This window comes from Salvia splendens, chromosome 4 (assembly GCF_004379255.2).
Source record: "Salvia splendens isolate huo1 chromosome 4, SspV2, whole genome shotgun sequence".
In the NCBI taxonomy this organism is placed as follows: domain Eukaryota; kingdom Viridiplantae; phylum Streptophyta; class Magnoliopsida; order Lamiales; family Lamiaceae; genus Salvia; species Salvia splendens.
The window spans coordinates 14,959,863-14,979,825 of NC_056035.1; the positions used below are offsets into that span (position 1 = coordinate 14,959,863).

The window sequence follows — 19,963 nt, forward strand, 5'->3', positions numbered from 1 at the left end:
AGTTAACTACTAATTAACCCTTGATTAGTTTGGAGTAATTGCTTTTTTTACATCAACAAGAAACATAAGTTAGCAACTAACACAAAATCAGAATATGTTGAACACAATCATTTATACTCGACAATATAAGGGGAGACATTAAAAGGAGGCTAGTAAACCATTTTCTCATTCTCAAATTTCAACCCAAAATTTTGGTACTTATTCGCCAAAACTACGCACCGACTGAGAGAATGTCATTCCAAATTGTAGGCTCGCTTAGCTGCGGTGAGAGTGTTGGAGAGAAGCATTGCTATGGTCATGGGCCCCACTCCTCCAGGAACCGGAGTGATGGCCGAAGCAATCTTGCTAGCCTCCTCATAGTATACATCTCCAACAAGCCGATATCCACGGCTGCAGCTCGTGTCCTGTTGTGCAGAAAAACGTATAACTAGGTGGCAACAAGGAAGTGGATTCCAAGAGTAGAAGGCATACCTCAACAGGATTGATTCCAACATCGATGACAACAGCACCAGGCTTGATCCAGCTACCTCTGACCATGTTTGGCTGCCCCACAGCGCTGATTACAATGTCTGCTTCTCTAGTGATCTCCTCGGGATTCTTTGTCCTTGAGTGGACAACCGTAACAGTTGCATCTTCTCTCTGCCGAGCAAGAGACATTAGATTTGATAGGGTTGGAAAGGTTTGTTTAGTTGATACGGAGTAAAATGACTATGAGAGTGTAATATTACTTGCAAGAGAAGGGCAGCTGGCATTCCAACAATATTACTCCTGCCGATTACAACAGCCCTCTTTCCCTTGATTGGGACACCATATCTATGCAACAACTCTATGCATCCTTTGGGTGTACACGGAACAAACAGTGGTTCTCTATCTCTCATAGCCAGGCGGCCGATATTCAGGGGGCTGAATCCATCAACATCTTTCTCGATACAGACAGCATTCAAGATATTTTGCTCATTCATATGCTGGCAGAAAAAAAAACATAAGAGATCATTAGTATATTGCAAAATCCACAGGAAACATAATATTCAGATTGGAGGCTTACGGAAGGTAGAGGCAACTGAACAAGGATACCGTTAACTGCAGGATCATCATTGAAGCATGAGATATGCTTAAGCACTTCTTGTTCCGAGGAGTCTTCAGCTAAGTTCACTTCATATGACTTAATCCCAACTGATTCACAGGATTTTTTCTTGTTGCGTACATAAGTGGCAGAATCCTTTCTCTCTCCAACAAGAATAACAGCCAGTCCAGGAACAACCCCACTAGATTCCTTCATTTTTGATATTTCAGCAGCTATTTCCTCTCTGATCTCTTTGGCAGTTGCTTTTCCATCAATCACCTTAGCAGACGACTCAGTGACCAATGCAGCTTTATAACATCACATGTGAAATAAGAATGTATTCAGAAGAACAACTGCCATAAGTGAATATCAGTCACCAATCACTGCCACAACAGCCCCCAAATATAAAGGGATATACACAGTTTGAGCCCAACTTACAAATTGGTGCTAAAAACTTCCAAGTTACTTGTACCTAAACCCTGATTCAGGTAGTACATCTAACAATAACCTATAAGACGTTGCTGTCAGTGATATTAGGATACAATGAAAAGGTCTAAATAGATTCAGATATCAGTAAGCCTCTTAAGAATTCAAGAAAAACGAAGCTTGGTACTGAGCTTAGCTCATTTACCAATGGCATACCAAGCTCAATCTCACCACTTATACAAGCAAAGATCAATCATCCTTGAGTTATTACAAAAGACATTGCTTCACTTGTTTGAGTTTTATGGCATAATTACATGAGTAACTAAATTCACCATCATCGTTACTTATTCTCATTTCTATATCATAACTCCAAAAATAGTACAGGCTATAAAAATACAAAATTACAAATACAGTAAAATCAAGAAAACAAAAGCCAACTAGAGGTCTGAACACAAATTATGGCTCAACCATTGAGTCTCTGAGAATAAATTAAATTCCGAAGCTTGTGTTGCATTCACCAGCACCCCCTGCCCAGTAGAAACCATCATATCTCAAACGTCCCCGCCCACACACACACATACACAAACAAAAAGCAAGAAAAATTCCATAACTGCTCATAAATTGGTAATGCGCATGCAGCTCATCAGAAACGCACTCGAATACAACCAATTCAGAAAACAAGCCAATACGTGAAAGTTGGGGAAATATGCACAGAAAAGCATGCGCTCACCATTGATAACTGACGAATTGTTGCAGGGGGCGTAAGTGTTAAAAGCTCTACTCGTTCTCAGGAAGGAGGGATAGCTATGCAAGGCGCGCACCTGGAAGGTGGTCGTTACGAAAACTCGGCGTGAGCAGCTATCTGAGGCGGCGGTGGTTCCGAATATAGCGGCGGTGGAGGATGCCATCTTCGGAAGGAGGAATTGGAGCCGGAATCTCAGCCTTATCCTTGCTCTTTATCTGAAATATGAAGGAATGAATGTGAATTAGGGTTCTAGAAGTGACTATAAACCCAAATTTGAAGTTGAAAACACCTCTAACTATAAACCAAAACCCATCTCAAATCGTCCTTTTTTTGCGTTTTTGAACAGTGTTACCCCAAATATGGTGTAGCATTGTAGCAAACGCAAATTCACTTTTCCAATTTCTGAAAATTGCAATGTAATCCTTTCTTGTTTGTTTATTTTCGAATAGAGTAAGGAGAGTACCTGATTTCAGTGCTAGTATCAATTATCGATAAAGTGTTGTGGGTTAATGTATAATTTAAATAAATACTAGGAAAGATTGAAAAAGTATAAAAACTAAGTAAATATTGAATATTCTTTTGGGTTTGAGTTCAGTGTTTTGGAGTAAAATTACTGTTTGATGTGACATATACTAAAAAATGAGTTTGAGTTTAGTATAAATTGTCGGGGATGACCTAAAGCGTAAAATGCGAAAGTAGGTTACTCTGCTTTAAGGTTTCTTCTTTTTTTTGATATTTTTAACTCTTGCAATCAGGTGGAAACGTAGAAGATTATGCAGATGACGACGCCGTTTCATGTTGAACTTCACTCCATTTATTTTAATCGAATCTAAATTCCATTTATGAGATTACTCAATAAAAGTACATTAAAATATATAATCCTCCGTCATTTTTTAAACCCCAATTTGAATCTCTAACTTATTGGTTAAAGAGAAAATCGTCTTACAAATTGAATTTCGCTTCAGTGTCTTTAGTTAGAGATGAATTGTCTTACTAAGAGCATCCACAATAGCGCCTAGCGCACCGCCTAGCCGAGCGCCGGCGCTAGGCTGTGCGCTAGGCGATCTATTGCAGCCGCCTAGCGGATTTCGCGAAAAAAAACCGCCTAGCGCTCGGCGGTTCCGCGGCGCTAGGCGGTGCGCTAGGCGATCCGCTAGGCGATCCGCTAGGCGCTATTGCAGCGTCCGGATCGCCTAGCGCACCGTCTAGCGCGAATTTTTAATTTTTTTTTCCGAAACACTATATATACGCGACTTGCCTGTCATTTTCATTCGCACTACTTGTATTAACGAGTACTCTCTCTATCTAAATTTTTGTACAAGATCAATAACGGTAAATGGATCTCAACAACAAGCCTACTTTAGGGAGTAGCGGATCTCAAACTCCCCCGATCCCCGTGGGAGGTGGATGGAGTCAGATGCACCCATACTACAACATGTACCCGTGGCAGTAGATGATGCCCGGGATACCAACAGGGGGAAGTCCACCGAGGGCGTTTCCGGCGATGTCGGGGTGGGCACCCAGTGTCCAGATGCCGGGGTGGGCACCCGGGATGCAGATGATGCCCGGGGGGGTACCGGCGACGCAGGGGACGCCCGCGACACAGGGGATGCAGATGATGCCCGGGGGGGGGGGGTACCGGCGACGCAGGGGACGCCCGCGACACAGGGAACGCCGGGGGACGTCTATCGCCCCAATTTTGATTTTTCGACTGGTTCGTCGCACACATCGACGCCAACGGAGGCAGCGCCTCCGGCCCAGTTTGACACTTTCTCCTTCGATGACTTGGGGTTAGATCTTTCCTGTGTTCCGGATGCTCCCGTTCAAACGGGGGGCGCAGGGCGGGGTCGGGGCTCCCCAAAGAAGAAAGGCAAGGGGAAAAGGGCCGGCGAGTCCTCGCAGCCGGGTGAGGACGACAACTCGGTACGGAGGAGGTGGACGGACGCGGAGAACGTCGCGCTGTCCAAGGCGTGGGTGAGTGTTTGCGACGATCCTCTCGTTTCGAACAACCAGAGGATCGTCAACTTGTGGGGCAAGATAGCAGCAGCCTACCAGAGGTTTTGCCCGGAGGGGAGGCCACGCAATGGGGAGGATTGCCGGAAGGGGTGGGACCGAATCAGGGTTGCGGTCTCCTGATTTTCGGGCTTGTACACCAACGCCCTCCGCATGATGAGCAGTGGGCAAACGGAGGACGACTGCAGGAGGATAGCGGAGAAAGCCTTCCCCCTGAAGGGGGTGTACAAGGACTTCACCTACTGGAACTGCTATCTTGTGCTGAACGACTCCGAGAAGTTCCGAGTAGGTGTCGACTCTGGCTGGCCGAAGAAGCAACGGTTGAACTATTCCGGTGATTTCAGCGGCAGTATCTTGTACTTTTTTTTATTATTGTAATTTTTTTTATTATTGTACTTTTTTTAAATTATTGTACTTTTAAAATTTTAATAGTATTATTAATGTTTCACTTATATGTCTCGTAAATTAAATTTCATATATTGTGTGATTGTTAATTATTTCATTTTGTATATATTTGTTAATAGTGATGTGGATATTATGTGGCTAGGCTATGGCTGGGCTATTTGCTTGTTTTGATGATGTGGCAGGAGGATTTTTAGTGCTGATGATGTGGCAATGGCTAGGCTATGGCTGTGCTATTGCTGGACTATTCCTATTGTGGATGGCCTAATTGAATTGCATTTCAACGTCTTTGTTGTTTAGCGTTATGTATTTAGCTAATATATTATTATAGTAGTATGTTCTTAAATACATTATTCAATCCAGTTTTAGTACTATCAAACTGATATATATATGTGGGGACAAATAGTAAAAAAAATCACTATATAACTTAAGAAAATACGTCCTCCGTCCATGAAATGTTGTCCAGTTTTACCATTTTGATCCGTCTGTGAAAAGTTGTTCACTTTACTTTTATTCTATTTTTGGTAAATGGTTCTCACTTTCCACTAATTTTTTACGTTCACATTATTATTATAAAACCAATATATTAATGTGAGACCCTTATTCCACTAACTTTTTCAACTCACTTTTCTTCACATTTCTTAAAATCCGTGCCGAGTCAAACTTGGACAATATTTCATGGACGGAGGGAGTAGTAATTAATTATCTCACAGCCAATACTCTCTCCGTCCCGAGTTATATGTCACATTCGTAATAACAAAAGATTTTAGAAAATGTTATTTTACAAGTTAAATAGAAAGAGAAAATATAATATCTTTTATGGTATAAACTAAAAAAAATGTGACATCTACCTTAAAATAGAGATTTCATTGACTACATGTATTCAATTTTTTTATGAATACTCCATCTTTGGGCAATTTTTCAAAAATACCCAAATATAGACTTACAAAACAACAAAAATTGTCAAAGACATAATACCATGCATCAAAAAATAAAGATGTTTAGGATGGTAGATTTTTTTGGGTTGAGAGAATTGAACAAATTATCAAATACTATGATCCACTATTTTTAGAAGTTGTGAGATTGACTAAAAAGTGATTATAAACTTCAAGAATTTATGCAATTTATCCTAAAATAATAGTATCATTTTGCTATTTTGAGTGTCCATAAAAAATAATTTTATATAAAAAAGGAAATATTTTCTCATACTCTACTTCCTTTTCTGTTTCTCATTACTTCATCCGTTCCCTCATAGTTAAGACGAAACTTTTCGGCACAAAGTTTAAAAAAGAATATTGAGTGTGTTAAAGAAATAGAGGAAAAAGTAAAAGAGAAAAAAGTATAGAAAATAAAGTAGAAAGTGAATAAAGTGGAGAAAAAAAGAGATTAAAGTAAGAAAGAGAGAAAAAAGAGCTACTACTACATATGAAAGACTGAAGTCCCATTTTGGTCCTTAACATATTGCTATTTTATGATTTTGGTCCAAAACATATATTTTGAATTATTCGGTCCCCCACAAATAAAAACGGGTCACATTTGGTCCGAATTTGACGGAACTGTTAAAATTTAACGGTCAACGAATCTTAATTCGATTTTGACCGGATTAAGTGAATTTTTATTCTTTTCCAAAAAATTATAATTTTATTTGAAATTATTTTTAACAAAATGGAACAATTGAACAACACTCCCAAATTGAAACACATTCCCAGATCCCTCGGCCCTCAAAGAAAACCACAACACAAAATTGAGCAGAAAATTTGAGCCCCCTCTCATTCAGGTATCGTCAACCTCTCTCTCAAACAAGATCCCCAATTCACCGCTGCAGGATCGCCTTCGTGACTGCACCAGTCGACTGATTTAAGAGGCAATCGTCGCCGGTCAGGGACGTCCTCCGCGTCTGCGCAATGCCAGAAACGCAACGTTGCTGCTGGGCGCTCGATGCTGTCCCGCAGCAGCCCCGATTCCACCCCGAAGACACTGTCGACGCTGGGCCGATTCTTGATTCATTTATATCCGATTCTTAATTCGGGTTGCTTCGATTTATTCGATTAGTAGGTTGATTACAGATTATGGTATATGGTGGTGTATGCAGTATGAACTCAGATTTGGGTGGATGAAACATACCTTCAATGACGGATGGTAAACAAATTGGTTTAACAAAAAGAATGGTGGCTTCTGCTCTCTTCAATGACGGATGGTAAACAAATTTGTTTAACAAATTGAATGAGGAATTGTGAAGAAAGAGGCGTCGGTTCATTTGTTTTAATTTTGTTAAATCTTTTTATGTTTTAATTTATTTTTTGTAATAAATATTATTAACTTAAAATTTTTAATTTTTTAGTTTTGGATTAATTAAATATTAGACATTAATAAAATATAATTATTAACTTAATCCGGTCTAAATCGAATTAAGATTTGTTGACCGTTAAATTTTAACAGTTCCGTCAAATTCGGACCAAATGTGACCCGTTTTTATTTGTGAGGGATCGAATAATTCAAAAGATAATGATTTGGACCAAAATCATAAAGTCTCAATATGTTAAGGACCAAAAAGGGCCTTTAGTCCATATGAAAATGACTCAACTATGAAAGAACTTCCTCAAATGAAAAAAATGACTCAATTATAAGGGAACGGAGGGAGTATTATTTTTTCCCTTTCCGTCTCCTACTTTATTACTTTTTCGTCTCTTATTGTACCAATTTCTCATTAAAACTTATTGTTTACAAATGAATCAATTTTTTTTGGACGAAGAGAATATTAGAATAAACATGGAGCACCTATAAATATAATACTATCACTGCACTGTCTCATGTCATGCAACACTGAAAACACCATAAACGAAACATACCAACACGATAGCCTCTCAACCAAAATTAGGTGGTTTTTGCATTAGACGGTGAAATATTGGCCAAAAGACACCAAAATTATGAAGCAGGAAGAATGAAAATCCATCATTCTTCCATGAGTCTTGTAAGTTTGATGCAGCAGCATCTAGAGCAGCTGTTGTGTTTCTATACAAACTTTTGCCAAAGGGGTAAAAATGCTATACAGTCGTTCATGCCTCTTTCTTTGTTTTCTATGGGAGAACTAAAACCCCTTCTTTCTACTCTTTCTTCCTATTTAACGTACCTAATTTATCATATCGCCAGTGATCCTTCGGCCACTTGGTTTTCATCTGGAGCATCTGCCTGGAGTTTAGGCTTGCTCATAGTCTGAGAAAATCCATACCCAAGAGAGCTTCCACTGGTTTCGGAGAGCTGCAAGGGGAGAAGGGTTGTGCCATGTTTACAAGATCTAAGTGATGAGATGTGCAAAATTTATATTTCTGTTTAGAATTTGCATACCTCTGTAAGCTCTGAGAGGTGGCGCGATCTGAACTCATTGATTGTGGTAACTATCTCTGACATAGGCAATTTAGCCTGAAACAATACACAACATTTGCACGAATACAGTTAAATAGCTAATGAAAATGTACAAAGCAATCGGTTAGAAGCTTGATTGATTCCAATAGATGTTTATGCAGCTATGTGGGATCATTATTACATGGTAATAACAACTTTCCTCCTAGCCATCTGGGGGGAACTTTTATCCACCTCATCTCACCAAAAACTAATGTGAAATTACTAAATGCAAGTTGTATTCAGCTTGCCATGCACAGGAATATCTTTCAGCACCCACTATAGCTTCTGCTCTTATTTGAGCAGGTATAGAATTCACTAGGGTGGGATATGAAAAATAATCAGCAGACTTTCAGTGAGAACATTTAAATTCAACAAATTTTACTTTAAAAAACACATTGTTGAGCTAAGCAATTATCTGTTAAATGTTTGTAACATTTAACATGGATAACCATATTTTATGAGCCATTCTACTTACTTGTGCAAGAACAGCCGCAGCTAATTGCAAACTCGGCTCCAAAGTCTCGGGGACAACCTGTTACAGTTTCCATGCAAATTGGGAAATTCAAAGGCAATATGTAACAAGAATACTAAACCATATTATCAATAACTTAAAGCATGGGCTACTTATATTATGGAAAAAACTCAATAAGATTTAGGAAAAAAACAGTAGAAATATACCGCCGTTGCACCAGCTTTTTCTAAATTGAGGCCGTGATCAACATCATGAGCCCGGACAAATGTCTTGACATTAGGAAAGTACTTGCTCAAAGCCCAAACAGTTCTGTAATTAGCTCCAGGACTATCCAAAGTTATTGCTGCTGCACAGGCTCTTTCAGCACCAACTTTGTGGAGGACCTGAGTACCAGGTTAAAAAAGATTAGGTACCAAATGACTTTTAAGTTTAGATAGCCATAAGCAGATCTTGGACAGTTAAAAAAACTATGGGTACCAAATGCCTTTGAGTATTAATAAACCGTATGCAGGTTTTGATGATTTTTTTACCTCTCGACTACCAGCATCACCAAAGTATACTGGAAGGTCAAGTGCACGCCCAACAGCAACTCGATCACTGAAATTATGAATATTAAAGATCAGGATGTTACTGGCTGAACAGAATGCCAGCCTATTCGAGCTCACTGCTCTTTTCAGAGATCTGGCCGGCCAGTCTTCTTTTATACATCAATCACAACAGAACTTTAGATGCTTTACACAGTATGCATATCAAATATAAGCCTTATAAGGCATAAATTTCCTAAAAGTCACGTCTTCCAAATGATGACAGTATGCCAAAATGTAGGAAGTAGTCGTACCTCCTGACATCAAGCGCAACAAATGGAATTAATCGTTCAGAGAGAAGCTGGGCAATAATCTGTAGAATTAAAATGGAAATCAGATAAACAGCTTTTAGATATAGTGACTACGTTGACGTGGACATAACCAGAGTGGTGTTAGTGGACTTTTTGGAACATGACCTAAGACTGTATAGTTACCTGGCCAACACGTCCAAAACCACATATGATTATATGATCTTGCAAATCATCCGTCTGAAGAACACAAGAAAACAATATTATAACCTTTCCTACAAGATACCTTAGGAAAATGAACTGACTAAAAGATGAATATGGTCACACAAAAGCTGGTTTATTCACCAAATTACAATTTCAGAACCCCCTGACAAGAAAAATCAGCCTTTCAGTGGTAAGTACCAACCAAAAAGCCAAGTAAGAAGACAATTGGATCACAACTTCAATATTAGAAACGGAGGTCAGAAGAAACAGAAGGAAATACGATAGGTGAGAGTAACAGAACTTGTTTTTAATCTTAATGGATCAGCTTGAGGGTCAAATACAATTTAGCAGAGAACTAGATGAGAAAACAGTGCATATTGTGGTCATGAAAACACATTAATTATTTAGATCGAATCAACTAATAGTTTTTCCAGCTAACCTCACTTTCATCAGGCAATAGATTTCGAACATCATGCAGCTCAAAGCGAGATGCTATCAATTGGCCTCCAGCAGCTAACCATGGAGTCATTGCCATAGAAATACCAACCACAAGAAAAAGTAGTGACGACATCTGCGAGGACATTATTCCCTGCAAAGAAGAAAATTCATGCATAGTACTTCAAAATTGCACTATTTAATCATCTTGGGCAATGTAATAGCTTGAAACAATCACTTGAACCTCGTACCGTGAACAATAAGCACCTTAAATTAGAAATGCATGTCAACAAAATTATAAGGGCAGTGGGCAACAAAATCTCACCTGTCATAGACAGTGAAATAAAGGGGATGCATTTTCTGTGGAACTGGAGAAAGTTATATCCTTAAATGGAGTATCTTTTAAGTCATAAAGTAGCAGCTTAGTTTTGGTTCTTGAGCTTGCATGAAATGCAACATCATTTTCAAACCACCAGCATTACACATCTGAATTAACAGTCGACAGTAATTTTTTGTTTGTAAGAAATCTAGAGCTGTTATATGCACAATAGCTTCCAGGAACTTGAGGTATGCAACAAATAAGAGCAAGCAGTCCAATGGTGCAAACAGGTATAACTTGTTAGTTATACCTGGTTAACAGCTTCACCAAAAGCTACAAAAGCAAATTCTCCACCCGGCGCAAGTAGAAGACCAACTCTTATTGCTGATACAATTGAAACACCAAAAAGTTTTCCAACAAGGGCAACCAAGATGGTCTTGCCAGCAATTAGAAGGGCTAGTGTTCCTGTAATAACTGGGAAATTTGAAGCTAGAAGTTTCGGATCAATGGACATTCCAACCTGCGAACAATAACATGTTTCATGTGAAACACCATAGAGAAAAAGTTTTAAAAAAACTCACTAGAAAGTTGGCAATCAATCTGATCCCGAACAACCAAAGCATTATGAATGAACAAAGCAATCGACATGATCATGTGCTGGAAAGATGCAGTTAAAGAGAATGGAGAATTGTAAAGCCAAGGAATACACAGCCCAGGTATCAATCTTGAATCATCTTATATAAGGCTCATGGGGAAAATGCCAATGTCTTAAAATATCAATCCAATAACTAACAGGTTTACAACACCACTCATATATGACCATACCGTCATGAAGAAAAGTCCCAATAGAAGCCCGCGGTAGGGAGCAATATCAGATTCGACCTGCAAGGAGAATTCAGTTTCTGCTAGAAGCAATCCAGCCAAAAATGCCCCTAAAGCCATGGAAAGGCCAGCCTGTTTTAAGATCAAGAATGAGAAATATCAGCATTATTGTGACAACACAAAAGAACTACTACCAGGCACATGAAAACAAGAAATAAGCACCATAAAAAGTATTTACTTACCCTCGCAGTCAGGAGACTAGTGCCTAAGATAACAAGCAGAGTACATGCAGAAAATATTTCTGCATTTTTGTTCTCAGCAATTTGCTTATAAATTGGGCGAAGCAGCTGCGAAAGGCAGAAAACACCAAACAATTTTTAATGGACAGAGCAACTGCAAAAATGCATTTATTTGATTCATGAGTGTGCTACTCTTGAACAAAGATAATAATTGTCAACGAACTCTTGTTAGGTCCACAGAAAAGAAAGAATGTCAATGACTGTATAAATGCATGAAAGAATTAAATTCTTACCAAGCGTCCACCGGCAATAATGGCCGAGATGGCAACAACTGCCTTCACGGCAGCCAATCCGAGCGCTTCAGCAATTGCTTGGAAACCAATCTGGAAAACCATTGAAACAGTGGTGAATGAAACAGTGCCAACCAAAGTTGCAGAAACTTTGTGCTTGGTAATTATGGAAGTATTCAGAGATCCACATATCAATTTATCATGGTACAATCCATGCCAATTAGCATCAGATGGCTGAATATCAAAATATAGAGGGTAAGAGATAGGTTATCATGTCACAAGGAATTTTCCTTCAGTCAGTTGAGTAAAAAATAAATACAAGATCATTACCCCTCCTTTAGAAGAACTAGGTGAAACAAGGGGTATCAGTATGAGCAAAACCACCACCGCTAAATCCTGTACCAAACACGGATATTTTGAAAAATGTATGCATATAGTTAAAAGTAATAAAGACGACCCCAAAACTGACATCCCAGGAAGGAAGGGGGATGGAATAGAATATTATCAAATAGTGTGTGCACAGATAGCCAGATACCTGGAAAAGTAACACGGAGAATGTAGCTCGTCCATGGCGTGATGTGCTCTCACCGCGCTCTTGCAATACCTACAGACACCACACAGAGATTATACAGGGCTAATAAATATTTCTTTTGATTGCTTATGAACTTAAAGAAGAACAAGGAAAATTAAGCAAACTGAGAAAGTAAATATCGAATGCAGAAGTAAGAGAAAGATTTATATAAAAACCCCAAAGTCTCTGACTAACTGTTGAAAATGTTCACCTGAAGGACAACAGCAGTTGAGGATAATGCAAGGCCATTCCCGATGACAATTGCAGCAGGACCAGCCAGACCAGCGGTATGATGAGCAATTAGGCCAACAACTACAGCAGTCACCAGCACCTAAATTTTAACAAAAATCAGAAACATATATAAAGATCTTAAGCTTCATCCATGCTCATGACAATGCTTTAAATAAAATATAAAATAGGATTATGCAGTTAGGTCACCTGAGCTGAGCCCAATCCAAACACATATTTCTTCATTGAGCTTAGTCTTTCAACAGAGAGCTGTCACAAAATAATAGTTTGAATGTAACAAAATGAGCATATAGCTAGAAGGTGAATTGTCCAATACAGACCAAATTAGACAAAGCTCTACCTCAAGGCCAATATTAAATAGCAAGAAGACAACCCCAAACTCAGCAATGGCCTTAGTTGCATGTACATTGCGAATAATAGAGAGACCATAAGGTCCAATTAAGATCCCAGCAGCCAAGTATCCAAGAACTGGACTACCTATATTTTCCAGCAGATAAGAGTATAAATCAGTAACTGCTAATATGACACAAAATCAAAATAAAATCTTTCTGAAAGATATGTAGGGTATTTAGAGAACAATGTAAATAAAACCAAAGCTACTACAAGATCTGGCTGAATTATATGCTACCCATTAATATGAGCAACTCAAATAGAGAGAAAAGATACTATCAAGGAAACCACACACTGTAATAAAACAAGTTTTGTGTAAGATGGAATCAATTGATTACAAGTAGGTCAGAAGTACTTCAATGCTGCTAAGATCCGCTCACTTTTCAAAGAAATCTGGAAGTGCTGTTAAAAGAAACACTTGTTACTCATACCTCCAGGGATTTTCTGGAAAAGAGGCACAAATATGACACTTGCAAGCAGTAGCCACAACATGTCAAAGAGGGAAGCTTCTTCCTCGTTTATCTGGTAAATCAAAGAAAAGGAAAAAATGAAAGACCGGTTAGTTGAAAACTGACACGTGCCCATATCAAATTAGACCAAGTAGTATGAACTGGAGTCATGCCTCTTGATGGGGAATCATCTCCATTAATTTCTTCATTTTAGTTGGAAATTTCTTTATTTCTCGCACCAGAGGCTTTGCAGTAGTTGATACTTCATCAATCCCAGTAGTGATGATGTCTGGCTGTTGATATAACTGTTTAATCCTTTCACCTCGATTGACATAAATGATAGCTCTGCAATCAATTTCAGCAGCATTTGAAATATTAGCATCTTCTCTTACACATGGAAAGCTAAATAAGCAAATCTTGCATATTGGGTGAAATATTTTAAAATTCATTCATGAATTCAAAGTATCCATTCAAGTTGTTTTTCGGAGGTAGAAGGTACTAGAAATGTCCAGTATAATGTTAACCTTACCCTGCTCCTACAAGTAATGATCCAAAAACCAGCTTAGGCAATTGCTTCTTTGCAGACTCCACAAGGCCATGGAAAATGGAACCTGGTGTGAACTCTTCCTCATCTGCCGTAGAAGAAAAAAAAGATGCAGAAAAGAATCGGGATGATTTCTTCAGTAATGCTTTTGGAGAACTTAAAGGAGAACTCTCCTTTGTGGATTCCTTCTGCATCTCCTGTACCTTACTTTGAATAGATTTTAACTTCTCTTTATCTGTTTCACTGTCCTTGAGGACCTCCACAGTCAACTTTCCATTCTCTTTGTCACTCTCATATGACAAACTTGACTCCTCTGAATGTCCATGTAACTCTGCAACCTCAACAACACCATCTGCTTTACTTCCTTGAGATACTTCTAAATTGTTGATTCCCTCTACAGTAGAGTCCGTATTTTCAATGTTAGACAGGGCAAGTTTTTTTTCTGCCCTCTGCAATGCAACCTCAGCATCATCAGCATGTTGCGAAGCCTCAAGTTCATTAGCTACAGCTTGCTCCGCTAAAAGCATAATGTTTGCCACATCTTCCTCTGCTTTAGAAGCCTTAATCTGTGCTTGCTCAGCGGCTACATTCAAGCGGTCTACTTCCTTTTGTAATTCTTCTTTTCTGCTTTGCACCCTTCTGAGCTCATCCTCACATTTCTCTAGATGATCTTGACATTTTTTTACATCCTCCTGAGAAGCCAAGAGTACTTCATCATCACTTGAATCATCCTTTTCAATATCGTCACCAGGATCACTTTCTTTAGAAGCATTTGAAGATCTATTCTTTTCTTTTGCAATCTTCAATGAGTCAATAGCCACATTGAGTCTTGCCTCCGCTGAAGAAAGAGCCAATGTTGCTTTCTGAACTTCTTCTTTGACAATAGTCTCTTCGTTTATGACATCTTCAATGTCACCAAGGGCCCTATTGACATCATCCCATGCATTTTTAGCTTCATCCTTAAGTGCTATAGCAGTTTCTGACAATGTCTGAGCTTTCTCCTCAAACATTGAACTGCTTAATCGTGCAACTTCTAAATCTTTCAGTGCCTTCAACAACGCTTCCTTTAGTTCATCCAAACTAGGAGCCTCGTCTCCTTCTTCCTCACCAATGTCCCCAGACACAATAGATTCAAGGCCGGCCTCTTCCTCACCAGTCTTAATGACCTCCGCATCTCTGCCATTTCCGTTTAGGTAAGCTACTGATTCACTTCCCTGACATCGTGACAGAATCACACGCTTTGAAATACTATTAAGATTTCTAGAGTTGTATAAGGCAGAACCACTAGAACTGTTATGCCACTGCCAGAAACTGCTGTCATTGAGAGTTCGACCACTGGCCGAAATAACATAGCGCAAGCAGTTCTTCTTCAACTTCTTTGGTGAATTTGTTCTCGAATAAAGCCTTGAATCCCCAAAAAAGTTACTGCATATACGCTTATACTTGAAACTAGTCCCCAAATTCAATGTTTCTGGTGCCCTGCAACCAGTGACTTCACCTCCACAAAGCACATTTGACCGAGACAAACTACACGCGGCATCCATCACTCCTGTTTCAGGAATAACAAATATTCACCAACAAATTCTATTATAAAATTCTCGAAACTAAATAGCTTCAGATCAATCTGAAAAAAAGGTGCAAATCCTATGCAACACAATGAAACATAAGCATTCCTTATAAACAGCATTTCATGTTCATTCTATGTGTAATTCAAATACGACGCATCAATAACAGATCATTTTCTAAATATATTGGAAACACCCGACAATATTATGCAAAATGCTAAGTATTGAGCTGATTATCATAACTACAATCCCAGTCAAACACAGTCGTACGGCCCGCACAGCTCATTTATCTCTCATCGACCTCACACCATCACAGAACTTGCATCGAAACAAAAAAAAACTCGAAAAATTAAGCATGAACAATAAAATCAAACGTACGTTTTCCCGAGCTAATTTAATTAAAAAGCATAATCATCAATCTCGATACAGTCCGCAATTGACAAGGCAGAGTCCTAAACACGCAACCGAGAGAGAGAAAGAGTAGTGAGAAGCTAACCAGTGGAGAGCGGAGGAGAGCGAAAACTGGTGCGTGGAAATGGCGAAAAATGGAGGCGGAAATATTAAGGCAGGCAGAGAAAGCGACGGAAGTGATAACGGCAGGATGGCCAGTTTGACGGTAGATATATTTCCGTCCGCCTTCTTTGCATATATAAAGTGGAAAATTAGAAATAAAAGTCTAAAATTGAAATATTACAATAGGCTGATAAATAAAGAAATATTGGGCGTGGAGCCCGTGATATTCAACATTTTCTTGAGTATTGGCCTTTGCTATTCATGTAAAGACTCTGGCGTTTTATGATTATTATTATCGATATCGATGAAATGGAACATAACTCAACAACCACAAATTATGATATACAACTTGTACTTCCAAATCTACTCATTCATTGTGAATTTCATAATGATATACTACTCCTACATTTCCTTCTCAAAACAAATAACGAAAAAGAGGTTTAATTTTATACTCCACTTCGTATTTTTTAGTGAAGTCTGCACTGCACGCACAGTAGTCCACCTATATTGTAGGCGTAGCCAGATTTTATACATTTGGGCTTGAGAGAAAAACATTTCCAATGTCTATTTCACGTATAAAGGTTAAATATCTTATGATACGAAAGTATTGTTGTCAATTTGTATGAAAGCGAGACTGTGTGAACATAGTGGATTCTCAAGTAATTCCAAAATTCCAATGATGTCTTTTTAAAAAGTATATTCCAGGGTGGCAGAATTGTTCCTTTTCTCATTTTTCTTATTAAATAATTTATTCATTCAGGAAGTTACAAACAAAATATATTCAAAATAAAAGGAAATTAAACGTTCCTAATTACATTTCCAGTTATTTATAAAAAAAAAACAAGGAAGAAAACACAATAAAACGAACACACCGGCCTTTTTGCTAGTAGGGTTGCAACTAAGATGGGTCTTCACCTAACCTATACATGCTGTTAGATTATTTAATTTAGTTTCAATGCAATATTCAACCATAGAAGTTATGAATGCACGCACGCGCACGCACACGCACACGCACACGCACGAACTCCAATAATACTAGTGTTTTGGATAATATAATACTCTTGAATGAGATTATATTAATTGCATATAGACTCCAAACCAACTAATTGTTGCAAGAGTGGGCCTATAATCAAATGGCCCAATACATTTAATAAAGGTTAAGCAAGCCCAACTTCATCGGACCTTATGAATAAAGAAAGCATAGTACTACTATACATAATTATATTCCTGGGAAAATTCGAATTACAAGACACAAACAACATAACTAGAAAACCCAAATGTCGAAAAACAATAGGCAAATCTTGGTGTATAATTAATTAACCAAAAAAGAGTGATGAAACACTCTCATTATAGGACTAGTCTTCTTCTGCCTTCTCCTTAGACTCATCGTCCCCTCCCTCCTCCTCGTTGTCCGGATCCGCCTTGGGAGCCTCGTCATCTTCGGCGGCAGCGTCCCCTCCCTCCTCGTTTTCGGCAGCAGCAGCAGCGGCGGCGGCGGCGGCGCGGTGCTCTTCATCATTCTCGGCGGAGCTCTTCCTGCCAGCCTCGATAACGTGTTGGTAGTTTCCCTTCTCCATGAAGAGCTGATGGAAGTGGTGCTTGCAGTAGAGGATTCCGTCGAGGGCAGCGTACGACGAGTGCGTCAGCGGGCACCCGCCGTGCGCGCACTTGAAGCATGATTTGTGGAACGACTCTCCCTCCAGCGCTATCTGCATTTCCATGAAATAAGCATGATTAGGGTTTCCAAAGAGGGGAAATTAGCCCTACAAACTGGAATTAATATCACCTTCTCGAGTGGATACACAGTTTTGCTGCAAGCAGGGCATTTCTCTTGGGTCCCACAGAACATAGTAGACATTTTGCTTGGTGCCCTTGTCTACATGTCAAAAATTGAATATTAGAACTCTGATTTTTTTTATCTTATTTTTTCGTATAAGAAAATTAAACATTTTGAAGTACTTACCAGATCCTTGCTGTCATGCTTTCCTGCATACACATTCATTGCAAACAGCAAAATAAAATTATCACTGACCACCACAAATAAAATATGCACCAAAATCCAATATACATATATATAGAATTGAATGATCACCAGATTGGAAATTCTTGCTGAAATTTCCAGACTCCTTAAAAAGCTGTTCAAAATGTGTCTTGCAGTAGAGAACTCCATCCATGGAAGAGTAGTTACTCATCTGCCCATATAAAAAAGATTAATTTCGTCAAAATATTAACATAACATGAAATAAACTATATATGTTCAAATACCACAAGAGTGCCTTTGCAGTGGCTGCATTTGAAGCAGGATTTGTGATAAGTTTGTCCATCGGCAGACAACAAATCCACGAAATAAACAGTCTTGTCGCAAGCACTGCATTTATCCAGAGTTCCTGTGAACGATGATGCCATTTTCCTCCTCTCACTCTTTTTTTTCAAGAATGATCTAATCGAAAAGGGAAATCGAATTAATTGTCTGACTTATAAATATGCACGATTTGCGTCGTCTTCTTCTGTTTGTGTCAGCAAATTTGCCACAAATTTTTCATGCTCTAAAATGGAAATGATTTAATCCTATTATTAAACTGACACGTGATTGGATATATATCCGAGTCTTTTGAAAACAATGGACGATCATCAATGCTGCCATAAAAAATTGATGGAAAATCCGACTAAATTGGAGATAAATAGGGTCATGTTTTTTTCGCTTGTTCCATTACAGACATAGGTGAATAAGGGTCTACATTTTTTTGGAGGGAAGATTAGTTTTTTCTCGTTAACAACTCAAAATTAGCGTGGTCTTCCTCCTCTTTTTTATGCATATTATAGGACTCTTATTTTCTTTGAAAAATGAATGACGGAATTGTGTATCATTAAATTACATCTCTGTATGTCTCATTATAGAAAATATTATTTTACTTCAATTTGGTAGAATTAAACTTGCGAGATTAATAGATTAATAATTTAGCCCCAATCACATGGGTTGCTTAATATAAACACACGGAGGAGTGTTATATTGCTAACTCAATACTTAATTGCTAACTACAATTAAATTATAGTCCTTAGATATTTAAATCAAGGGCTTGGATCATCAGCCCCAAAATATCAATACGATAAAAAAACGTCAATAAGAGTATTAAGGTCAATTTACAACAAATTGGTTATAACTAACTTTTGAAAAATATCACATAACTTTAAAACGCATATAATTTTTTCGATTTAAATTATTTTTTCGCACAACATATATCAAATTAAAGATAATATCGTAAGGATTCTAGCGAGTTCTCACTTGCATATGTTCTGATGTCAAAATTTGAAAAAAAAAATAAAAAAAATCAATTTTTTCGTATAGCAACAAATATCAACGTTGTATATAAAATATGTCAATATAATACATGTAGAATGACATTCTTAAAGCAATGTGTTGACATAAGCAATGTGTTGACATTCTCAAAGCATTATGTTGTTATTTTCAAAACACTATATTGACATTTTCATTCAAAACCCTAATTTGGTAGTTTTTTTTATCTTTTTTAATTTAATTAATAAAAACAAAAATTACACGTGGCAAATTTTTTACCACTAGATTTCTAAAATCCTATGATCTTAAATTAGTTGTAGTTAGCAACTAGAAAGTGAGTTTACAATTGATCACTTCCCCACACATATATATGAAAAAAAAACTACGAGGATGTGCCTGTTTTGAGCATCAAAAAATTAACCAAAGACCATTAATTCTTTTTACAAAGCATTTATATACTGCATTTTGTCGTACGCGAACACGATGTAAGACCTCCACCATGTATGATATTATGGAATTTGTGTTATGTATTTTATTTATAAGATGCTAATTATAAAGTAAACCCTATTTACCTCGATGGTCGCAAAATATAGTATAGTAATTCTTAATTCTTATCATTCTTTCTTTGGTCAATAGCATAAAGCAGTCATACATAAATCGATGTCAAATGTAGACTGTAGAGTTATAATAAGAAATTACTATATTACATGTAATAAAGTTTCA

At 38.0% G+C, this 19,963-nt stretch overlaps 3 protein-coding genes across 4 annotated transcripts; all 3 read right to left on the minus strand.

Moving 5' to 3' along the window:
- Window positions 1–24: 24 nt before the first annotated feature.
- On the minus strand, window positions 25–2,641 carry LOC121798985 (bifunctional protein FolD 4, chloroplastic-like). The gene is made up of 6 exons (XM_042198277.1): window positions 2,524–2,641; window positions 2,220–2,449; window positions 1,046–1,371; window positions 729–965; window positions 472–639; window positions 25–404 (listed from the first exon to the last, which is right to left on the minus strand). The coding sequence occupies exons 2-6, from the start codon at window positions 2,395–2,397 to the stop codon at window positions 234–236; spliced, it is 1,080 nt and encodes a 359-aa protein (XP_042054211.1). The 5' UTR covers window positions 2,398–2,449; window positions 2,524–2,641; the 3' UTR covers window positions 25–233.
- A 4,872-nt stretch (window positions 2,642–7,513) lies between these two features.
- On the minus strand, window positions 7,514–16,097 carry LOC121798773 (K(+) efflux antiporter 2, chloroplastic-like). Of its 2 annotated transcripts, none has more exons than XM_042197949.1 (21): window positions 15,811–16,097; window positions 13,853–15,416; window positions 13,497–13,668; window positions 13,306–13,396; window positions 12,825–12,961; window positions 12,674–12,733; window positions 12,447–12,566; window positions 12,200–12,268; window positions 11,995–12,060; window positions 11,668–11,757; window positions 11,378–11,482; window positions 11,139–11,267; window positions 10,624–10,833; window positions 9,999–10,148; window positions 9,542–9,595; window positions 9,362–9,420; window positions 9,054–9,120; window positions 8,730–8,906; window positions 8,527–8,583; window positions 7,995–8,069; window positions 7,514–7,907 (listed from the first exon to the last, which is right to left on the minus strand). In XM_042197949.1, the coding sequence occupies exons 2-21, from the start codon at window positions 15,409–15,411 to the stop codon at window positions 7,788–7,790; spliced, it is 3,567 nt and encodes a 1,188-aa protein (XP_042053883.1). In that variant the 5' UTR covers window positions 15,412–15,416; window positions 15,811–16,097; the 3' UTR covers window positions 7,514–7,787. The 2 variants fall into 2 exon arrangements, with proteins under 2 accessions (XP_042053883.1, XP_042053882.1); XM_042197948.1 differs by having other exon boundaries at window positions 15,929–16,096.
- A 1,084-nt stretch (window positions 16,098–17,181) lies between these two features.
- LOC121798775 (LIM domain-containing protein PLIM2b-like) lies at window positions 17,182–18,479 on the minus strand. Its single transcript, XM_042197950.1, has 5 exons — window positions 18,211–18,479; window positions 18,038–18,137; window positions 17,909–17,931; window positions 17,732–17,821; window positions 17,182–17,654 (listed from the first exon to the last, which is right to left on the minus strand). The coding sequence occupies exons 1-5, from the start codon at window positions 18,349–18,351 to the stop codon at window positions 17,301–17,303; spliced, it is 708 nt and encodes a 235-aa protein (XP_042053884.1). The 5' UTR covers window positions 18,352–18,479; the 3' UTR covers window positions 17,182–17,300.
- Window positions 18,480–19,963: the final 1,484 nt, after the last annotated feature.